The sequence below is a fragment of the Pygoscelis adeliae genome, unplaced genomic scaffold (assembly GCF_000699105.1).
Source record: "Pygoscelis adeliae isolate BGI_AS28 unplaced genomic scaffold, ASM69910v1 Scaffold448, whole genome shotgun sequence".
Classification (NCBI taxonomy): Eukaryota; Metazoa; Chordata; class Aves; order Sphenisciformes; family Spheniscidae; genus Pygoscelis; species Pygoscelis adeliae.
In genome coordinates this window covers 126,278-149,893 of record NW_008825288.1, presented here as the reverse complement: position 1 = coordinate 149,893, position 23,616 = coordinate 126,278, and the positions used below count along the sequence as shown (strand labels likewise).

Genomic DNA, 23,616 nt, shown 5'->3' with positions numbered 1-23,616 from the left:
TCACACTAAGCATTGGCAACATTTTCTAAGAATTAACCTGGTGGGAGACATCCTGCACAAGCCTTTAATGAGAAGCAACTGATCCTTCTTAATCTCTGAAGTTATTTGCTTTATATTCTACTGCTTAACTGCTGTGTTTCTTACCTCATATTTATTAGGTGCAATGAAGTTCAAGGTCTCATCAGGATCATATAATATCGAGAAGGCCAATTCTAACACTTCCTGAATGGAAAAGAATCTTTCATTCATTGACTGAACAAAACATCACAGCACCTTCCGCCTGCTAACCCAACAAGAGAAGCTGCCTTGCTGCAGCTCAGTGAACTTTCCCGTATCACTATTCTGAGCAACTCTGAGCAGCCTATAGCACAACCAGACTATGCTCACGGCACCTAGCTACCACAAATGAGTACTAGGAAAAGGCCCAGATATTAGATGGGTTTTGTAAACAATACACCTGCAATGTGAAAAGCCATTTGCTCCTGTTGCTTGCTTTCAGTCTTCAACTCTACAGCACTGGATATTAATTACAGGTTAAAAGGGAGCAGTTACCTTGTTCTGTTTCAGTGCACTTTTCTCCTTCATGTGTGGACAATCCTTCCCTGTGACAATGGCTTTGATGTCTGCAACTGGAACTAACAGTGAAAAAGTAAAACTCACAAACAAGAAATCCTAACCACGAAAAGACAGAACTTTGTTTTGTCTTTGCAATTGAGCGTTGTTCCTGTTCTTGTAGCTCATTACTGCAGTTTTCCAAAACACATTACCAGTAACACATCCCTACAGCTGGCTGTTATAAGAAATACCAAGCAATTCCAAGACTCAGAGGATTTGGGCAAGGACCAAAAGTTGATCTCATCTCAGTCAGGGCTTCAGCCACAGCTCTTTTTCTCTCATCTCTAGGATGGTACTCCTAACAGCCTCTAGACGGCAGAGCACAGAACATTGGACAGTGTGCTCAGAGCAGTAATCGGGACTTACTTTTTTCCTGTAGAGATTCAAAGGTCACTTCCCCCTGGGCATTGTCTTCCAGATCTCCATAGTGTAGCACCTTGTGATTCAGAGCCAGGCGACAATACCAAAATCTTTCTGGAACACACATCAAGTAGAGTAAGCTGAGCAAGATCATTCCCATAAGGTCTTACAGCCACTACATTATAGTCACCCCACCCAATCCCTCTACTCCCCAAATTCCTCAGCACTGCTTCCTGTTCATGAGGGGATGGCAGTAATCTAAGAAATGCACATATGTTCCATCCCAAACCACTGGCTGGTATAAACAGCCCAGTAACCAGCTTTCCTTTCTGGCAACATGCCTGCTGACAGGTTAATCCATTCAATCTTACTTGCCTACAGTTCTTCACATGAAAAAATGCAGTAGACATTGTCACCTCACCTTGTCTTCTGCGATTTCCAATTTTTCGAAAGCTACTTCCCTCACAAAGCCTGTTCAGGCGCTGTTGCTTTATCAGCTCCAAGATCTCAGGTTGGATTTTCTCTCTCAGCTCCCTGGAAATCAAATACAGAAGCGTAAGCAGAAAATGGAGATAACAGCAAGCACAGAAGGCAACTGGTTTTGTTAGGCACTTACACAATAGGTGGTGACTGGAAGTCATCTTGGCTCATTCTCTCAGACTGGCGTAGTCGCAGAATCTCAGAATAGCTCAGGCTGCGTAGTTTGCTCTTGAACTGGTCCAAGGAGTTTGGTTTAGAGGGGAGAGCCCGTGTGATCTGTTCCCTCACAACCTGCATAACCTAAAGAGGTTGGGCAGGGAGAAAAGCAAGTCACATTCTTGCTGCTTAACGGCAGCAGAGAACCAAGGCACAGCTCAGTGGCAGCAAAGAACTGACATAGAATAACTGGGGCCAGGAGTGTCAATGTACTAGTGACTTTGGAGATCCAGAAGAGCAAAGAATGACCTCAAGTCATACCAAATAAAAGTTGGACCACCCTCCCTTACAGCCCACGTCAATGCCCTGTCATACCTTCTGCACCCTACTCTTTAACCAAGGGTACAGGCTGAGTGAACATGTGCTGTTCTGCAAAAGATTCTACAAAAATACCTCTTCTCCACTCTGACCTTATTAAAATCTTCTGCTGTCGCCCTCATTTCTTTCCAGGTCTTGTTCAACAGCTGGATGCAGATGGCAAATAGCTCCTCAAAAGCACGGTCATGGGTGAAAAACATGGGGTGATAGTCATTCCGGCCTTCATTGGCTTCAGGAAGAAACAGAAACCACAACCTGTGAGCATATTGCACAAGAGCTACTAAGAGTAACTAAAATCCACTACAGTGACAGAAACCTGATGGCGTACAGTAGTACTAACTCAAAGAGATTAAGACAGTTCAATGCTTCGTCTCCCCGTAGACAGTCTATATTGGGAATGGCAACTATCCCCACGCTTCACCATGCAAGCCTCTGTGACACATGCGCCCTTTTCATACTAGTCCCCCCAAATGACTGCTTGCAGTTGTTTCCCACTCTCCTCTGGTAGAATTTCTTAGTGGTTAATTGTCTCAGAATGCTGTTTTGAGACTATCAGAGCTACTAAACTTTAGTCAAGTTCATGATGGTTTCTAGAGTGGTTTTTTTATACAGCACCCTGCTGAAGCTTCAGGAAGTTGAAGCGTTCCGCTTGTGTCAGTTTTTCAGGAGAACCAGAGTGCACACAACAAAATTTCTTACTTTACTTCGATACTGGTATTATCACTGGGACACTGATAGTGTAACTCCAAGCTTCCCCTGTCCTTACATGGCAGAAGTGAGATTAAGGTACAAATGCTTGTGAATATTGGTCAGCCTGTAAGCTACTTCCAGAAGCATCAGCCCAGCAACTTGGAAAACTGGGTAATAAACGGTACTTACGGAGTTCCCCAACTTGCAGGATCTCACAGAGCATCCTGGTAAGCTCAATAGCACTGCGCCCAAAGGGACACTCATGCTTATCTTCTCGACTGCTGTTCTCCAGAACAATCTACAAGAAGAGGATGCAACGCACACTAAGAAGAGCTGCTGAGGTGTTGGTATCTGCAAAAAACAGCAGTTTCACTTACCCTGATATAGGTGTCCTGATGAAATTTGGCCAAGTAGAGCATGTTGTCCAATGCTAGCATCCCTGGAGGAGTCTGAGTAAAATCCATGGCTGGATTGATGTGATTCTGTGAAAAGAGTTTGTAGAAAGAACCCAAACAAATTAGCTCAAAGTAATTGTGTGAGAACCTTTTCTGAATGAATTTTACAACCACCTGTCTATCAAACACTCCCTCACATCCATCCAAGAGGTAACCTTGGATACCTGCTGACATTATTATCTGAACTTTCTAGAAGAGAGGTCGATTTCAAGTTCTTCATAGAATAGGTGCGTATGGTAAGTAAGTATCTCCAGACAATGTGCCTAATGAGCCCTGGCATTTAACCAATCAGCAAGTTCATAGTGATCTTCCCTAGGAGTACGAGTGTAGCCAAATTTCTAAAACTCAGATACAGAAGTATGGTAAAGCAAACAGCTATTTCCGTTCCTTATTTCCCCACAACTCTGATGGAGATCGCTTAGATTGCCTTTGCATGCTTTACAGTCAGCACTCTCTCTAGATGCATACAGTAAATCCCAGCATCTTGTAGTCCTTGGTGTACATGGCTTTGCGTTTTTCTGTTCCACTGCCAGGGACGGTGTTGCTGTCAGATTCTGCATCAAATGCAATTCTTCTCAACTCAAATATGATGTCTCTCTGCGCCTGAAGGACAGAAGGCAGGGAAACGGTAACATGTGATCAATCACTAGGGCAGTATTTTCACATAATGCACAGTCCCACCCCTCTCTCCAGAGCTCACACAGTGAATACAGAGAAATGCCAAAGGTCATTAACATTACATAAGAAGAGGCAATCCATTTCAAAATTGCAAGTTTCAGTATATTGGGTAAAGCAAAATATTGGTTTGCTTTTTCCTTTAACTGCCCCAAGTTTAGTTAAAGGCAATTTCTAGGCATTCAGATAATGCTAAGGCATTTCTCACTCAAGACTACAATGCATCTAAGAACTGAGTGACAGACACCTTAAAAATGCCCAGCTTCCTTGCATACTGCAAGGAAATGGATAAAAGGATGTGCCTTCCATAGAGGTGGAGTAATCAGTTTGACAGCTGGCATCACACTGGGCAAGAAAGGAATATATGGCTTCCAGTGACCACTTACATCTCTAAAAGTCCCATAGCACACAGCAGGATAGTCATGAGCATACCCTAATCTCAAGGACTACAATGTGAGGGGTGGTTTTGAAACTTTATGCCCTATCTACTGCAAATTCTACGGAGCTAGGGAGCTCAGGAATAAGGCCCCTTGTATGTCCTATTCTATCAGATCTTACTCAGCTCTAATAGTGACCTGATCATTGGGATCCATCTTGGTCATCATTCTCTCTTCCAGAAGATTAAAAGTCAGGACCTGTAGCACGTACAGCTGATGTGCCATTTCTGTTTTAATCGGGCGGTTTCCTCTGATCACATGCTGCAAAATAAAGGATAGGGTAGAAATGAAGACAATACAAATAAAAAACGAGGTATTAGCTGTAGGCATATGCCAGGCTGCATGTACATCTCTGTATATGAAGATTCAGCTGTTTAACCTCCATATTCCATCAGAAGCATAATGATAATGCTCTGTAACAGCAGAAAGAAGCATCCTGATAACTCCCTTTTGAACAAGTGGCTCCAATTTCACCTTTGAAAGAGTCACTTTTCTGGAAGTGCCCTGAGGGCAGCAGAATTTACACTTCACACAAGCGAAACCTCTATTGAGAGAACATTAGGAAGCACTCTGTCATTCCAGACATACTTACATTCAGGATTATAGACCTCAGGTGCTTCTGGGCAAATGCATTAGCCATTTCCTGTTGTGGAATTTAGAGATAAATAACATGAGTGAAATATAAACAAAAAGCCCACATTGTGCAGAAAGGAGAGAAAGAAGGAAGCCTATGAATTGGAGATAGCACTGGCACACAACAAAGTGCTTTTACTACAGACTGTCAATTTAGCATGGCATCTCACCACAAGGCAAGCTTCAAGTCGGAATGCAAGGGTCATCATTAGCATGGCACAACTCATGGATGGCTCCCCTACAAAACATCATTAATGTGGAGAAAGGCACTAGGGTAGTCAAAGGAAAGAAGAAAATTTAGCTTAACATTGGATATCTAATGATACTTCAACATCAGGAGATATGGCAGCAGGGAGCACACTGTGGGTTGCCCAGAAAAATCCGTCATCTACAAGAGGTTCCTTCAATTAGCATTTCACAACTTTCTATACCTAGGTATACACCCAAGATAACAAGGGCTAGAGGATGTAGTTTTCAGGTCTCCTCCCTCTCAAAACTCTCCCTCTGAAATTTACATTTCCTTTGTCTCAGTTCCTAAAGAGATGTTTAGAAGTCAGTTTAAGGACAGTTTGCAGAAGCACTTCAGTTTACAAAAATAAAGGGTAAATAATTTTCATGTTTAAAGGAAAGCTTCCAGTTTCCCTCTTTACTGCAAGGCTTCCTTCCCCATATGAGGAGGGTTTCGCAACCATCAAGTCATGATGACAAACATCATGATGCAGCATGATGTCACAGCAGATGCAAGTATCTGCTGCAAGCCTTTGGTTCCGGGACCAATTACACATGCACCTGCAAAAATCTAAGCTGTGCTTTCCCTGTAAACTGTGAAGATGCGCTTTTTAAAATACCAGCAATCTCATTACACCTGCTAGGAGAGTGGCACAAGTGCCAATGTCAAGATGGAATATTATCAGAAGTTTGCCATTATAAGCAAAATCTTTGGGTAAGAAAAATCTGTTGGGCAATACATCATCTGGAAGAAGTCCAAAAGAACTGCCAGAACTTCACATTCCTATGCAGCGCAGATTGAGAATTGGAAGCAGATGTGCAGTCTTAGACAATTGCACTCAGTCAGCTGTACATTCTGAGCAATCCAAGACTGTTCCAACTGCTCCTATCAACCCTGCTCTTGACAGGCTTTATGAGGAGTCTGGTAAAATGCGTATATTAGCCTCATTCCAAATCCCTGTTATCACTTTCTCCAGACAGAAACCTCCTAAAACAAGAAAGTGATATGCTGGCTGATAGCCAAGCCATAATGGCTGCAAGTTCAGCAGCGTTCATGTTACAACCAAAATGAATCAGGGCTTGAGTGGAAGATATCCAAGAAGCATCTAGATGAAGTCGGAAGTGGTTTCAGAGATAACACACTGCCCTATGAGTCATTATTTTTTACTATGATTCGTGAGATGTAGTACTGAGAATAGAACAAGGCCTGCTGTTAGGATTTGTTCATGCATGCAACACAAAGAATCCTTACTCTGTAGGAATTAGTTTGTACATGGGATGAAGTAACAAGTGACTGAAGCAGATAAACAGTGGGGAGGACAAAGACAATTAAACAATTCTAAATAGCATAGTAAGAAGCATGAGCACGCACACAGCCTAACCACTGTTAAGGGATCTATGTTGCGCTGAGAGTCCGATAATGCCCACTTTGCTGCTTGATGGGGTCATAAAAATCACAGAATCATTTATGCTGGAAGAGACATCTTGAGATCATCTAAGTCCAACTCCCCTGGTTCAAGCAACATCAGACAGAGAAGGTTGCGCAGGACCATGTCCAGTCAGGTTTTTATTACCTCCACTGATGGAGACTCCACAATCTCTCTGGATAACCTGTTCCACTGATTGACCACCCTCATATTAATTTGTGTGTGTGTGTGTGTGTGTGTTCAGGTGGAATTTCCTGGGTTTTAAGCTGTGCCCATTGCCTCTTGTCCTGTCAGCAGGCACTATTGAGAAGAGTCAGGCTCCCTCTTCTTTAGTCCCTTCCATCAGATATTTATACATATTGATAAGACCCCCCTGAGCCTTCTCCTCTCAAGGTTGAGCAATCCCAAATCTCTCAGTCTCTATTCATATGAAAGATATTCCAGTCCCTTAACCACCTTCATGGCCCTTTGCAGTCACATGGATTGTGTTCAAGGGGGTGGGGGTGGGGAGAAAAACAAAAAAGAAAAGAAGTGAAAGATCCCTTGGAATTTTGTTTGCTATGAAGTTTAGTATCTTGGCTAAATTACCAACAGGGGAGTATGTTCCTCCTTATTTTCATGTGTTAAGCATATCCATTGATTTTAGAAATTATGTAACATTTAATGAGACTGTAGTTTCCCCCTCTGAAGGCACTGCATCCTCGGCAAAAGTGGAGCATTCTCTGTGCCACCCAGAAAAACTAAAAAAATGTACCAGAATCTCAAGATACAGAAGGTTCCAAATCAACTTATTAACAAGAGTGGTGATTCCCCTGGAGATAGCACGGGGCAAAAACCTTTCTTCTAGTACAACTCCCAAAGGGAGAAGTCACAGATTAGGCAGAATGTATACTCTAGCCCCAACCAGCACTAAGTTTTGTGACTGCTCTTCACAGACACACAGCTTTACCTTTAGAAGGACGCAGCTGGATATGAAACTGTCATTAACGCAAGTGAGATTTGGGGTATAAACTCAGGCTGCAGTAAGTTTAAGGAGACCCAGACTGCTAAAGAACTGGTTCCAGTTTTAAAATTGGTTCACCTGGTCAGTCTTGTAGTATCAGTTTCCTTTTACGATCATCTTTATTGTCTTGTGTGCACAATAAGTCATTCAAGATTATTCCTGCTACTGATTCTTCTCCCCTTCACAATCTGAGCACATCCCCAGGAGCCCTCCCACCCTTTTCCCTAGGCTCATCCACTATCTGAAGCCTGCATGCATCATTTCTGAGATACAAGGAGGCATAACTGGAGAAAAGCTAACATGCCTACAGTTCCACATGACCAGCCCCCAGGCTTGAGTTACTTACAGTGATGGGCAGGTCTAGTGGGTTAAGCAGCTTGTCCTGCTGGCAGAAAGCAAAAAAAGGCACAAAGAGAAGCAGACAGGATTTAGCTCAGAGTCCAGAAATAAGGCACAAACGGGGCACTAGAGAAGAAAGGCTTAACACAGCAAAGCTACACAATACAGACATATGCACATCTTGCATGTAGCTGAGATCTTGGGGGTTTCCTCAGAGCAGGACAGGTGTTTTCATTTCTCACATCTGCCAGCGAGAATATCCCCCTATGACTTAAGAAAGGTCCCTTTTTTGGGCAAGGGGGAGGTGGGGTGTTTGTTTAGTAAGTACATACAACCCCAAGGACCCTCCCCAGCCTCTCTCTCCCATACAGAATTAACTTTCTTCAAAAAAAATTTCCATGCCGTAGAGAGGATTACTTTCTGTCTCTCAAGGCCTTTCAGATTCCTTTCTGAGCATCTCCTAAACATAGATGTGCTGCTCCAGAACACATTATTAATGGGATGGTACTTTTTCTCCTATGTTGCCACACTGAAACAGCTACAAAAGTTCTTGGCAAGGTCCAAGGCCTGCCTTGCCCAGACAGTATGATTTCTGAGGCATAAATTAAACAGCCAGCCAGCTACCATTATTCAGGTTTAAAGTCAAAAAGCAAGAACAAACCTGTCTCTTGTCCTCAGGTGCCTTCAGGAAGAGGGCATTGATCAGGGCAATGGCATATGTCTGAATCTCTTGGTTTGAGCTGCAGAAACAAAAATGGGAGGATCATAAGAGAACAGACAGTGTAGAACATTACAGCTTGCTGCTTTGCCTGCATTGTAAGAACGTTTACTACAGCTATCTTGCATTTCAATGGATAAGCAGGATTCAGGTAATCTACTTTCATGCCATCCAACTCTTCATAAGGCCTGCAAAAAGCTGACAGAAATTGCTGACCAATAGCTCCATTATGCAGAAGATAGCTCTGCTGGGATGCAATCTGCACTCAGAGTTCAGCATCACCATAGTTTGTTTCCAATGCTGAAACTATCTCTGTAAAGCCTAGTTATACTTCAGTCTGCTATATGGATACAGCTAGAAACTTATATGGAGCAAGTAATTTTTCTCCCCTATGTCAATGGAAGCCACCAAATGCAAATGGAACGAAGGGGAAAGCATGCCTCTCTTTATGGCATTGCCTTCCAATCTCAGTAGTTTGGCCCAACCCACACATCTTTTTCTTATTTTCACTGAAGAGCTTCTTCAGGTAAAGGGTGCTTAGTCCCTTCCTAGATCACACAAAGCGTGTGGTTTCACTTGTGATGTTTTGAATAAGCTTCCAAATGCCAGTCACACTCTTTTCCACCCCCACCTTGATGCTCTATCAAATCCAGTTTTGTTTCTTGCTATACTATTACTCTTGGGAGACTTCTGCAGAACTTCAAGCTCTTCTGATTAACAGAAGTCCAGTGCATCACCTGTATGAATTTGTGCGTTTATGTATACTTTTTAAAAAAGTATTTATATATATTTTTTATATATATATAAAAAAATTAAACTTTTATAAAACATCTAAGGCTAAAACATCTTTTAGCTTAAATAGCTATTTTCCCCACTTTGGCATTTATCCCTGCCATATCTGTGGATAACAACCATATTCTCTCTTCTATGACTCCCTTCCAAATCTTCTTCATTTTGGTGAATCTGCCATAATTCAAGCATGCAAATGTTCATGCATCATCCTAGGTTTTCCTTGGGCCTCCAAGCTTCACAGGTCTCTGAAGTCTGTCACTTCACCTCTTCTACCCTTCTTTTTGGGGTTTGCTGCTCTTTTCACTAGACTGTTTGCTTTTTGACACAGCAAAACAATTTTTAAATTAATTTCTCCTCTTCTGACTCGTCTCTTTCAGACTTGTTTCCATGGACCTATTCTCCCAGAACCTATCCTCTGTTAAAGATTGTTCCCTCCTGATAGTCCTGCCAAACAAACACCAGCAAATTCTGACTCATTCTCCAGCCTCCCTTTCTACAATATTCCCTGCTACTTTCCTCAGGAGCCTTCTGTGCTCTGGAAGCACTTAAGCATATAAGTATATGTCTTGAACAAAGATATTTTGCTTAAACAACTGCACAAGTGTGTTCAGTGTTAGGACCAAACTTGTGTTTTACTAAAATAGAAATTATAAAGCTGAAAGAACATATACTCCTTGCAGAACAAAGTTGCTGCAGCATTCATGAGAACTTGTTTAGCTTTTCTGTAAAACCAAGTTCAAATGTATAAACACTCTAAGCACACAGTGACATTGATGCAATACATTGTTTGCACTATAATTTTGTTAAACTACTGTTCATTGATTAAGGAATATTAATCATATTCACAAATGGTGCTCTTCCACATTTTCAGAATTAAAAGACTTGAGAAGGAAAAAAAACAACCTACTTAAAGCTCTAACAAATGCATGCTTCTTTTTTTATGGAAGAGTAGAACTGACCTAGACAAACAGCCTTAAAAGCCAGATATTAATTTGTCAGTTCATTTGGAAAGACCGAAAGGGGAGGTGGGGGAAAAAGCAAGAAAAGCCATTGTTTTCCTCCTTAATATGCAGGACAAAAACCAGAAGATGATGAGCTCTTAGAGTCTAGTGGAGACAATTTAAAGAGGGGTGAAGGTGACAGATGACTGGATGCAGAAGCTTTGGGAAGTTATTTTAGTAAAACACAGGTTTGGTCCTAATACTGAACACACTTGTGCAGTTGTTAAAGCAAAATACCTTTGTTCAAGACATATATTCATCTGCTTAAGTGCTTCCAGAACACAGAACATATTTTTCCAGGATCTTACTTTTTTTAAAATCTGTTAGAAATCCTAAAGTTCAAGTAAGATGTCATACCAGTAATATTTTAAAAATAGCGTATTTAAGAGTTTTAAACGTAAAAGGCTGTATTTTCAAATTAACAGATATTCATAAAATTGATTTAAATCACACCACTGTTGGGTGGACACTCACACTTGCAGATGAGAAATGAGCTGCCCCACGGTGATCTCTTCTGCTATCTTCTGATACAGAGTCTGACTGTTTAGCACCATGCTTTCTAGAATGGCTAGGGATCGTTGGAGGATAGAGACATCTACCATAGGCTGACTCACATACCCTGCAATCTAAAAACAGATGAACCAGGAGGTCAACAGACACCCATCCAGGAAACCTTGTGGTGAGTGAGATAAGCTAAGGGAGACAGGGCTCAGAAAGCTGGGTGCGCTGTGCTCTCAATGAGTACTCAGCTTCACAGAGTCATCTTGCTCTTCCTGGAAGCTGCATTAAAGCAGAAAAAGAAATAGCATCCACACCCCCTTTACCCAAACTCACCTGTTTGATGAAGGTTATTGAGACCATGTCCCAAGAGACAATACCATGGTCCATGAGCTCCAAGAAGGCAGTCAGGGTGAAAGCCAACATCTCACTGTAACTGAGAAAATGAAGAAGGCAGTTACAAGAGATCTGGTAGCAAGGAAAAAGCCTATCCAAGCTGAATAAGCTGGCTAAGAGAAAAACATCACCACCTTCTCCTAATAAAACAGGCTGCAGTTTGGCAGCTGGGGGAGCAATAAAGTATTTGTATTTATGAAGATAATTTTATTGTTTTGTGGAATCCTATTTTATTTTTCCTGATTACAAGCACAAATTAAAACTAGCAACAATAAGTCCCTAGTCCTGCCACCAGAGACTCACAACCACCTGGATCAGTACCTGGCTAGTCAAAGGAATAACAGGAGAAGCAGCAATGCGGTATTTATTCCCGAGCAGGGCAAAGTATCAGTACTTAAATTCAACACTTTCATGTGAGGAAAAAAACCTAAACCCAACCAAAAACCAGCAAACCCCAGAATATTCAGTACAACGACCATCAGTTAAAAAAAGACCAACTTGAAAAGGGGAAAGCTTTTTAAGCTGATTGACTGAAAATTTAAACCATCTGCAAACACTATGTTTTTCAACTGTTGTCAGCTTTGAGCTCCGGAGTAAGTTTATATCACAAAACATGCAAAAATCTTTGGAAATTATAACCCCTCCACACACACACAAAACCCAAACAAACACGTTTTAACATCAGACAAAACCAAAGAAAAATTAATTGTCATTCTGTAAATACTGGGACCTGGCTTGAAACAAAACTAAAGCACCACATGAATTGTGGAAAATTTAATACATAACCACAAGATGGAAAGGTAAAAAAGACTGAGGGAAAGACTGCAGAACATGCTGAAAACATATTAGTTGCTAATACATAAGAAAATAGAAGACCTATAAATGTCACGACAATAAGTTATCAAGACTTTAAAAGTGCTTTCAGTGAAACAGAACAACTACAGTGGAAAAGCCAAGTGAATTATTTGCATCAGAGTTCATGGTGAATGTGCTTGGGGAAACTTCCAGATTACAGTTTGGTTTTTTTCTGGTTTTTTTGTTTGTTTTTAAGAGAGAAGAAAAGTCTTCAAGTCTGTCATTTCAACATCACTAGAAGACATTCTGGAACACGCCATTAATATGAAAAACAGATCTCCAGGACCAGATGATATTCACTGAAGAACTCCAAAGGAACCATGGTAAAATGAAACATTGCCAAACTACTTATTGTGCTCTGCAGAAAGTGGCAAATATAATGCCAATTTTTAGAGAGGACTCAGGCAGGAATCTGAAGGACATCTCAGGCATTTAGGTATTTGTAACCAGAAAGATAGGCGGAATCGATAATAAAAGAATCATACCACTAGAAGAAAAAGAAATATTTAACAGGGAAGAATTGCTACAGCTTTGTAGAGGGAAGTTATGTTTCACATCTGTATGTGTATTGGGTTTATGTGGCAACGTTTTGGTAGCAGGTGGCTGCAGGGCGGCCTCTGTGAGGAGAGGCTGGGGCTGCCCCCTGCCAGACACAGCCAGTACCAGATGGCTCTATGATGAACCCACCACTGGCCAAAGCTGAGCCCATCAGCCCAGTTGGTGGCACTTCTGTGTAAGCATGTTTAAGAAAGGGTACAAAACACTGCACAGCAGCCATGAGAAAGCAGTGAAAAAACACGTGAGAGAAACAACCCTGCAGACATCGAGGTCAGTGAAGGAGGAGGGGGAGGAGGCGCTCCAGGTGCTGGAGCAGAGATTCCCCTGCAGCTTGTGGAGAGACCATAGTGAAGCAGACCCCTGCTGCCCGTGGACCACCATGGTGGAGCAGATATTCACACTGCAGCCCATGGAGGACCCCATGCCGCAGCAGGCGGAGACGGCCTGAAGGAAGCTGCAGCCCGCAGGGGGCCCCTGCTGGAGCAGGCTCCTGGCAGGAGCTGCAGCCCATCGAGAGGAGTTCATGCAGGAGCAGGTTTTCTGGCAGGAACAGTGGCCCACAGGGGACCCATGCTGGAGCAGTCTGTTCCTGATGGACTGCATCTTGTGGGGGACCCACACTGAAGCAGTTTGTAAAGGACCGTATCCCACACTGGAGCACTGGAAAAGTGTGATGAGGAAGGAGCAGCAGAGACAAAGTGTTATGGACTGATTGCAACCCCCATTCCCCATATCCCTGCGCAGCTCGATGCGGGGAGGAGGCAGAAGTGAAGTGACGAGCAGGGAGTGAAGGAGTAGAGTTGAGACTGGAAAGAAGGGGGTGGAGGGAGGGTGGTTTTACTTTTGTCTTTGTTCTTCACCATCCTACTCTATTTTTAATTGGCAAAAAAAAAAAAATTAATTTTCCCCAAGTCAAGTCTGTTTTGCCCAACCCATGAGCTTTTTCAACTTGTTTTCTTTCCCTGTCCTCTTGAGGAGGGGGTGTGAGAGCGTGGTTTGGTGGGCAGCTGGCAGCCAGCCGAGGTTAACCCACCACAATACTGAAGGTCTCTGAAAAAATCAGTAAGTCAGAATGAGAACAGTTAAGTACAACTCCAGGACTTCGAAGAAGATTTTTATGAGGTGCTTCACCAAAGCATCTTAAAAAAACCAAAATGCTCAGCTGCTAAAGGGTAAAAACAAAAGCCCCTTCTTGCATTAATAACTAACTGAAAGACAAGAAATAAAAGGGTAGAAATTAAATGGTCAGGTTTCAAACTGATGAAAAGTTACAAACAAATTTCTCCACAACAGCGCAGTAGTACTGGAAAGAGCTAAGAGCTAGGGGAAGCATGGAAAGAATGATTAGCACTCTGGAACGGCTGCCATAGTTACAGTGTTAATGGACTAAGACTGCAGCTTAGAAAGGGCATGACTAAGGGTTGATATGAGAGAGAGGTCTATATGGTTATGAATGGTACGGAGAAGACAGAAGAATTTACAATTTCTTATAACAAAATATGTAGAGGGAACAAAATTAATATTAGGTGACATATTTAAAATAAAGGAAGTATTTTTTTTCTTATAGGACAAGTAACTGTGGAACTTCATTTCCACACAGTGCTGTAGATGTCAAAAGGATAAATTGATTAAAAAATGAAGAAGAAAAATCTATGGAAGAAACACCCAAAGGTTCTTAAAACAGAGATACAATTTCTACTCAGGAAACCCAAAAGTTGAAAACTGTTGGAGACTGAAAACTGATACTTTCTCTGCTATACATTCTTTAGCCCTTTCCATTCCCTAAGATAAACAGACCTTTGGCCTTCATAGCAACTCTTCTTATGATACAGGTCAAAAAGCACTGATCATGTATACAAGAGCCAGCAACACACTTGCTGCTGACTAGCACGTACGTGCCGCCAGTTCTACATGAATGTTCTTATGTGCAACTGCATGTGGGTTTTTCATAGGATTCCTTCTCCCTTAGACCACAGATGAATAACTGCTCAAGGAGATTATGACCACAAGAAAGGTAATAAAAGTCGTTTAAATTATCAAAGTGACTTTTCAATGCAAGTTTCACACATCATAAACATCTCCTCTTTTGCCTCATGAGGTTTAGCAAACAACTAGAAAGACTTTGTCTCAATTAATAGATCAGCATTTGCTATGAGGTTAGTTGCTTAATGCCACTTCAGCAAGCAAAATTAGCTCCTTATTTGAGGCCCTGTTCCAGAGTCCTAGAATACAGGAAACTTACTGGGACAGAAGCTTGGTCCCGCTCTCCACAAGCCGTGTCAGCACTGTAATGCCTTCCATGTTGATGAACTCTGTGGCAAAGGTCACATCTGCTGAAAGTTTAGCCAGTTCCTTCATGGCATCCAGTCGGGCTTCCATACTGTGCGACTGGATCCTCTCCATCAGCTGGCGAGCTGCCCTAGACTGGGAGGAAAGAAGGATGATGCCAGTTACAGACTAGTCACCTGCAGACTGAGTTCTGCTGGCATCAGCATTCTGCCAGAAGTCCATGGATGGGCAGAGAGAGCACAGCAAGGGTAGAGAGATACCAGCAATGACAGGATAAGTAGCAGCAGTCAGCAAGTCTAAGATTGACTAAAAAAAGGCTGCACTCAGCAACAGCTACAGCCAAGCAGGAGGCAAGTAAAATGGTATTTTACATGTTAGAGTAAATGCTTGTTTTTCTTCTTGGTGAGGTGAGTCAAGGTAGATATAGAAATATGGAGTGAGACCATTATAGAAATACAATGTTAAAAGAAAAATCTCTCATAGATTCAAAGAGAAGCACAAGCTCATTTTGTGTATCCACACAACATTCTGTAAGACTTCTCAGACATAGATCAATGATATCCTCTCAATCACCTCTTGCCTAAATAAATTCTTCCTGTTCTACTCATTCTCAGCTATATGCCATGACACTTGCACAAAAAAGGTTTAAGAATTTCAATAAAAAGGAAGCTGCAGCAAGTCTGCAAAAGACAACTGTTGAGGTCACAATAGCAAGAATTCACTAGGAACAATCCCCTCTGCATCAAATTTGTCTCTTATTTTAACTTCTGCATTAAGTCACCAGTACTGTTGCTTTCTAACTGAGAATACTAACAGCACTCATATTGAGAAGGTGTCTGTCAGGTGCTTTACAACATGCTAATCTAGGAGATGCAATAAAAACGTAGACTGGATTTATTTACAGGAAGTCCTATAAAAGGGCAGAGCATCCAAAGGAAAGATACACACCCAACCAGGAAGGAAAACAAGAGTATGCGCCTCATTGTGCAGAATGACCCACAACAAAGGTGAGGGCCCTACAATTTACGGAGGAGAAAGAAAAGCTGAGAGGCAAGAAACAGCCTGTCATCCAAGGATAGCTACTGAGAAAAAGGGATGTGAGGAAGCATTTACCGGGGAGACTGCCAGCTGTAGGATAGTTCCATTCTTGATGTCACAACGAGTCTGAAAGAAAACATGAACTTTAAACTGCAGAAAAGTGGGGGGAAAAGAATGTGACTGGATCTACAGTGCACATTTGTATGCCCAAGTAAAGGGGTTCCTATACCACACAACCCTACTGAGGGTATTGAATTGAGTCAGTGGGTCCTCGCACCTATGGGCATGCAAATGGAGAAGTGCAAGGCTCCTCAGTTGAATGACACCATTCAAGTCTGAGTATTTTTGATAGCAGAGACGCTGCCCCTCAAGGATTAGCGACAGTATTGTTCTATGACACTAGTCCAAGGCATTCTGCACTCTTTCTCAGGACACCAGCAAATTGTTACCTCTCACACTGACCTGCTCTGTGATGTACAGCTGAGGACCATCGGCATAGCGCAAGGTGTAGTATTCAGGGTTTGGCAACGACCACCTGGCAGAGGAAGAAGAAGGATACATAAGCTTCTTCCTCTTCTTTCTTCTGGCTCTCAATTAGGAACAGCAGCTTGATCCCAGGAGGGTGGAAAAGAACTTTCAAGCAAACCTTTAGCATGGGAAATTAGGTCTCCCAAAGAGGAGAGAAAACACTTTCCTCTTGACGGGGGGACGGGACTTCAGCCTACTCTAAGTCCAGCACTGTGGAACGTCTGAAGCGGCCTGCACTTCAGGGACAGCAAGATTGGCCAATCCTCAGAGACACTGCCCCTAGAGGCATACATATGCACACACTCAGAATTGGAATAAAGATGCAAAGCCCCTGTTTTCCAGGAGATCCTTTTCTTCCCAATTTAAACCCTGGCCCATTCCATGGCCAAAACTGGCAGCAGGCAGCATGGATCATGCTAGCAGCACACTGACAAGCAGCAGAGACTTTCCACAGTACCCCAGCAAGAGTTGTCAGGGGGACAGACTTTCTCCACGAGGGTTCCCAGAGAACTACTCACCCATCACAGACCTCCTTGATGATGGATGCAAGAGGCCTTTTCTAGAACAGAAAGAGAGAGTCCTCAGTAGCTATGTTGCTCTCAACCAGAAAGGAATACTGCCCATTTCTGTGCTTCCCACATTCCAGTGTCAAGGTTGTGGTGCATTTCCTCCCCCACCTGGTTACCAGGTCTCACCTGATCTATTTCCAGCAGCTGGGCATTGGCACCTGGCCACTCAACAGCTACTTTCACAATGTCCGAAGGTGGTGGCATTGCTCCAGACTCCTCCAGGTGCCTTTACAACAGCATACACCTCCACACCTGTTAAGAGAAAGGATAGTGAGCAGCTCTCTGAAAACTATTTCAATTGTTACATTGCATCTAACACCAAGCTTCAAAACACTACATAAGACCAGCCTTACAGTTTGCGGGGCCTGCTAGGGACAAAACATCCAGTGCACCAGAGATCAAGGCCTCATACTAAAACAGCACATTGTGAAATTGTATGCCCAACTTTATCACCTAAGGAATATTTCTGAGAACTTGTTGGGGTACTCACACAAGGAGAGTCACTGATCAGCAAAGCCCCATCTGCCACCCACTGTCCGTACTGCCAGGTCAGTTTACAGGACTAGTAAAGCAATAGCTCCCTAGGCTCAGCTACTGTCTGTACGTGAGAGAGGTAACATACTGTCCAGGTAGCCTCCCTCCCATGGGCTGGTGTTTACTGATGTTCCATTCATATTTCTCAGATACCTTGATCCACTCAGGATACCCAAACAGGCTCCTAGGCAGAGTAGCAGTAGCTAGCTTTATCCCATTCCCTTCCTATAACATCATAAATCCAAAACATGAATATCCATCACAGAAGAAAAGTTAACTCAGCATTTACTCTGGAGGTCTACCTTTCACTCCTTTATCTGCCTTAGAGCATAAGCTTGTGTTCAGGGTTTGGTCCCAGACAGTTGTCAGACATGTTGGTTTGTGCTTCATCTGGTAGTAAAAGGCTGTAAAGGAATGTACTTGTTCAGTTCCTTTTTAATCCTCTCCTGGGTGGAGGGAGTAGCCCTGCTCTCTCCCACAGAGCCATAGGGAGAAAGTCACATGGGGGAGAGACAACCCTCCCCATCAGCACTTCTCAGAAACAAAGGCTTCAAGCTGCCCAAAATGAGATCTGACCAGATACAGAAGTAGTCCTGTCCTTAAGGACTCCTCCTGAGACTCAATTTCCAGCATATCCTGAACGAGATGGTAAGCATCCAAAGAACAATTTCCCAGCTCCTATGGAAGCTCCTATTTCTCCTATTGGGGCAAGCCAATCCCCCTTTCCCAGAATAGAGATGAGACAGTGCTGAGCAGGGACATTGTTTCATGATTAACATACCTTCCCGACTTCCTTGATCAACTGGGAAAGAGCTGCTAAGACAGGCTAATACTTGAAGGGAAACCAGCAGCCTTTGGAATTTTCCTGATGCAAGGCAAGTAAAGAAGAAAGAGGTTTCCACGGATCAGCAAAGACCAAGCAGCTGCAGAGATACCTGACCCAGGAAATTGGTCTACATGACTGTCCTGGAAAAGGGAACTTCTATGAAATTATCTGAGTCTACCACAAAAGACATGTATGCCTGGCCTGTATAAGATGTTGACCTAGAGATCCACTGATGATCTCAATTAATGAAGCTCATATGCCTCTTCCTTCCCTTGCAGAGACTGGTATCACTGGAAGGAGAGAGATGAAAACTCAGATGCCCCTTTATCAGCCCTCTGTGATTATCTTCTCACTCCAGTTGAGGCAGCTTCCTCATCTAGGAAAACAGAACGCTATGACCTCCTGGTGCAGTCTTCTGAGATAGTCACAACGTTATCATCACTCCTGCCGGCTGGAATTGAGGATGAGGGGTGCAAATTTAGCATTTCTTTCATAGCACCTCCTAGAAATGCTCAGTGTTATCACTGCAGCTAGCCTTGCCCTCAAGTCTCCATCAGATCAGAGATACTTGCCTTACAATGAAGGCACTTGCTGGAGAGAGAAATCAGCCATTCTCCTATTAAAACAAGCATTGTTTACCATGAGAAGCTCTTCTGAAGCTGCCTTGCTCAATTTGCTCTATTCTCAGCATGTGTACGGTCTTTGCAGCTCGTGCAGAATCCAGGACGCCTGCACTCCAAAGCTATCTGGGGCTTCAGCCAACCCAAAAGGAAGATTGGTATTGCATGCGCACAGGAACACCATTCTCCTCCACTCCTACGACAGTCAGACTGTCCACGCTACCATCCCACCCCTTGGAAAGTATCTGGCAAGCCAGATTAGGAATTTCATGATATTCTGAAAATGCGCAGCTTACCCCAACTCACAGTCAGTATTCCTTCTGGCCTTCTCTTTCCTTTTTAACATCAATCCCAAGAGCGGCTTATGTTTTTCTAAAACCCATAAAATTACTGTAAGACTAAACACATCTCATGTGGAAAAGCGCCAGTCAAGTTAGGTTCAGCTTTGCCAGTTTCTTAAAATAACATCTCCAACCTTTCAGATAAGCAGCACAGCATTAGCTCAGACTAACATATCAAGAAAGAGCGGGCCTCGGAAAAGCAACAGACTCAGTGCACCAATCAGGCTGAGCAGGTCTTAGGGGTGATGATAGAAAAGCATTTATATGATTCCTATCATACAAAATTGCAAGTTAGAGTAAGCAGTTACACAAACAACACCTGATATTTTACTTCCTAATCCTGGAGGGAAGACAACCAAGCCATCTCCCGCTCCAAGATTTGCTCTGGATAAAAATTTTACCACTAACATCTTGACAACAAACTGGAAAACCTGTCCTTCAGAGAAGGTGCATCAGGTAAAAAACTCCAGCTTGGACAAGGTGAGGTCACACAAAGGAACACTGCTCACATGAGAGCTCAATTAAATTAGTGTTTCAAAGAAGCCTTCGCAGCCCACAGAGCTAGGCTAATTCATAAACGGAAAGCACCAAGCTTTGGAAACACTGTCTCCAAATCCCATGAGCCTGTGTTAACATACTCCCCTTTCTTCACAAATTTTGATTATCAGTATTCTATTCTCTCATTCCAAGACAGAAACATACAATTTACTCTTTGCTAAGAGTGACATGTTAACTTGCAGCAAATACGTTCTCAAGAGGCCTCTAACCCTAAACGCATACACAACTGCTGGTGCTATTTTCATACCCATTACAATCAGTAAATTGGACTCTACTCCTTTCTTCTACACTCATCCTGAAGCAGCTGGTCTTCTTTTGTCCAAAGTAAACTAGGAATTCAGGCAATAAAGCATAAGGAACCCAGGACCAGAATAGCACCTTGCCTCATTGCATAAGCAGAGCAAAGCACTTAGGAATCTGCATAAAGACAGGAGTGCTTTGAACCCAGATACATTTAGAAGACTGCAGCCCCCTGTACAGCACTTATTATTGGGGTTAGTATCCATAGCAAGCCTTCCTATACCAGTTATCCTCAATGCCCAATACCTGATATTTCTGAGGATAGGAAAAGTCTGCCAAGCATGCCACGCTGCAAGTCAGAAGAGTCCCTCCTGATCCTAAAAATCTGACTTTCTCTAACGTCCAAGTGCAGTGTAATAAAGAGACAAGGCAGAACCAAGAAAGCATGCTGAGCCAATGTACTCTGCAGCATCAGCCAAAAGAATTCAGAGCTTACCTGATCCTTCTGTCTCACAAAGAGATAGATGAACCTAATAAAACTATGAATCAGTCTTCCTCACTTCCTTTTGCTGAATTACACACACACACAAATAAATAATAATTTAGACTTTCAAATGGCTTTTGCAGCAATAGCTCAAAACAGGGATAACTCATCAACTAAATCTTTAAGTACACTATGGCAATTACCAGTACACAAGCAGTAGCACAGCTCTGTACATATTCCCCAGACAAAGTGCCCAACTTGCACAACACCCCGGACCTGCAGGATATACAGGTTTCCATCCATTAAGTCTAGAGACAGACAGGCAGTTCCCAAATGGTATGTAATTTCCACTCACTGTTCTTCATTCAGCAACTAAAGCCTATGATGGCCTAAACCTGAAAGCCTGAGAAATCTTAGTCATACGGCATTAAGCTCACATCATCTCCAATAATCAGACTGGCTTGCAATAATTGAACAGATAATTACTTCTCCCACGAGTGAACCAACTCACGACTAGAAACCATCTAAATCTATTCAGTGTTCAAGGCACAGCAAATACACAGTGAAGAGGCAAGGCTCAAAGATCACTTCCTTGAGTATTAAGAACTGATTTTACAACTCTTTTAACTAATATACCCGTGAGTAATTAGCACCTAATTACCACTTCTCCCTTCAGCCTCTTGCAGTACAGTCATAGTCTTTTATTTGTACTGCAACTTAGATTGCAAGTTGCTACTGAAGAGTACAAGGAAATACAGTACTTTATATGCCAGAACAAAGATGCCCAGATTATTATAGGTAGAAGCCTTTACAAATCTCTAACTTGTCTTCTCCTTTGCAAAGAACATGCATCATTCAGGGAGAGGAAATGCACATTAAAACAAAAACATTGATATTATGGGAAATTCTGCAGAAATCATAGAACCGTTTAGGTTGGAAAAGACCCTTAAGATCTTCGAGTCCAACCATAAACCTAACACTGCCAAGTCCACCACTAAACCATGTCCCTAAGCGCCATATAAATATAAGTCTCCTGTTTCATCAAAAGAAGTACTGCAGAGGTTGGCCCACAGCTCCTGGAGGCAATGCACTCTACCTGCAGCTCCCTCGATATCCTCGCCACTGAAAACAGCAACCAACCACGTTGTATTACACTATCTTCATCAAAAAAAGCTTTCAGCTGCTTACAAACTCAGAAAGTAACTCACCATGATACGTTAGACTATTTCTGCCCCAAACTTCTTCCATAAATGAGCACCCACTCATGACCGTAAACCACGTTCCCTATTCCAATCAGCATTCAAGGCACAGCAAATACACAGCAAAAGAAATAGAGCTTAAGGACTGTTTCACTGCACAGCAGCACCATGGAACAGATACCACATAAGCCTACTGAGGAAGAGATTCAAACATCAAAATGAATTGGCTAAGCAGAACCCAGACAAGCAGGAATTAAAAAAGGTAGGAAACTCTTCAGACAGTCTGGGTCAAACAACCCTTCGAAGGACCTACACAGATCAGCGGCTCAGCAGAAGCAACTTCCCAGAAGAGGACAATGAAGACTGGACTACAAATACAAAGGGTACTTCAGGTCAGCCTCTTAACACGAGGTTGTCTGTCAAAAGCGTTCTTTGAAAAGATTTCACTGTATGTCTGCAGACAAGAGGGGTGACAGACGTTAAATTTTACAATGGGTATTTTGCAGTGCACCAGTGATATATCTGATAAAATGACTGTTCAGAAGCTCTTGGGAAGAAGCACAGACTGAAATTTTGCATAATTGTGATTATCAGTCACTTACGGTCTCCCACAGCACATTCGTCTCAACAACAGCATGTAAGCAATTCTCACAGTTTTATACAGGGAGACAGCAGCCAAGCTGAAAGCCACCAAAGATGAATTCACTCCGCTTCTGCAAAGCAAGTTCCTTCATACAAAGCAGGGGTGTAGGGGTAGCTGCAAGGCAAGGAGAAATCAGCAGAGCTGCTAATAACACACTATTCAAGAGACTTCTGAGAAGCTGCAAGCTAAAACAACTACAGTATTTTAAACAGAACTTCCCTATTCATAAACTCAATCTTCTTTTCATTACAGATAGAGAACAAAGCGTGCTGCACACAGAATGAAAATGAGGAGGATGAAAGAACATTCCATGAAAAAGAAAAGCTGCCTGGTAGAATCCTGCAGTCAACAAGCAAATAGCTGCAGCTTCTGCAACCTGTAGATGCGACAAAACATCCTAGTCCGTTCTCAGCAAGTCCCCAGACAGTGGTACCAATAGGCCAAACAAAAGGTGGAAGTGATGGGAGCAGAGTGCCTAACTGGACAAATGTGCAGAGAAGACAGCTTCCTTGACCGAGCAGCGTAAGAGGGAAGCGGACAGCGCATTCCAACCTGAGGGCTATGTACAGCTTTCTACATTACCTCATATAACAAGCAAAGAGAAACATACTTCACTAGCGAAACCAAAGAACCAGGTGGCTCAGATTCTCCATCTCCGGAATCCTATATTCCTCCAAAGGCCTTCCATGGCTGCACTTTGGCTGTAAAACACTAAGTCTATGGCACTGGACTCTTATCTTGCGCATTCCAACACAGCTGGGCAGAGACCATCTCTTAGCAGAGACAGAAAGTGATAGCAACTGGGTAAAAAGAGAGAACTGCTTTTCAATTCTTTTTAATCAGTCAAGTGAGCTGAAAGCAGCCAGCCAGCCAGCAACTCCCAAAGCTTGGGCCGAAACTCAGTTTAAGGCATGGAACAATTTTTTCTGATGAAGCACTGTCCGTTTTACATCTCAGGTCCGCTCGGCTCCCGGGGGGGCGGCGAACCGCGCCCTCCTCGGGCGGCTTCTCGGCCCGATCGCGGCCCCTCCCTGGTCTCGCGCCTGGGGGCCG

The 23,616-nt window shown here is 42.9% G+C and overlaps 2 protein-coding genes across 3 annotated transcripts in view; one reads left to right on the top strand and one right to left on the bottom strand.

The window, feature by feature from the left end:
• The window catches only part of ELMO2 (engulfment and cell motility 2), an 18,734-nt gene extending 730 nt beyond the window's left edge, over window positions 1-18,004 (bottom strand). Inside the window, exons 1-21 of one of the 2 annotated variants that reach the window (XM_009329906.1) lie at window positions 17,955-18,004; window positions 17,245-17,370; window positions 17,068-17,108; window positions 16,484-16,556; window positions 16,097-16,147; window positions 14,937-15,118; window positions 11,222-11,321; window positions 10,862-11,013; window positions 8,538-8,616; window positions 7,884-7,919; window positions 4,839-4,889; window positions 4,385-4,507; window positions 3,603-3,737; window positions 3,057-3,161; window positions 2,869-2,977; window positions 2,082-2,218; window positions 1,592-1,755; window positions 1,397-1,509; window positions 982-1,089; window positions 553-635; window positions 145-222 (exon numbers count right to left, since the gene is read on the bottom strand). In XM_009329906.1, the coding sequence (XP_009328181.1) occupies window positions 145-222; window positions 553-635; window positions 982-1,089; window positions 1,397-1,509; window positions 1,592-1,755; window positions 2,082-2,218; window positions 2,869-2,977; window positions 3,057-3,161; window positions 3,603-3,737; window positions 4,385-4,507; window positions 4,839-4,889; window positions 7,884-7,919; window positions 8,538-8,616; window positions 10,862-11,013; window positions 11,222-11,321; window positions 14,937-15,118; window positions 16,097-16,147; window positions 16,484-16,556; window positions 17,068-17,108; window positions 17,245-17,322 (1,998 nt within the window). In that variant the 5' untranslated portion in view covers window positions 17,323-17,370; window positions 17,955-18,004. The remainder of the gene's footprint in view (window positions 1-144; window positions 223-552; window positions 636-981; window positions 1,090-1,396; window positions 1,510-1,591; window positions 1,756-2,081; window positions 2,219-2,868; window positions 2,978-3,056; window positions 3,162-3,602; window positions 3,738-4,384; window positions 4,508-4,838; window positions 4,890-7,883; window positions 7,920-8,537; window positions 8,617-10,861; window positions 11,014-11,221; window positions 11,322-14,936; window positions 15,119-16,096; window positions 16,148-16,483; window positions 16,557-17,067; window positions 17,109-17,244; window positions 17,371-17,954) is intronic. The other variant, XM_009329905.1, reaches the window with a different exon arrangement.
• A 5,019-nt stretch (window positions 18,005-23,023) lies between these two features.
• Window positions 23,024-23,616, top strand: part of LOC103921876 (small nuclear ribonucleoprotein-associated protein B-like) — a 4,221-nt gene continuing 3,628 nt past the window's right edge. The window contains 1 exon segment of the mRNA XM_009329915.1: window positions 23,024-23,085. Coding sequence (XP_009328190.1) covers window positions 23,024-23,085 — 62 coding nt within the window.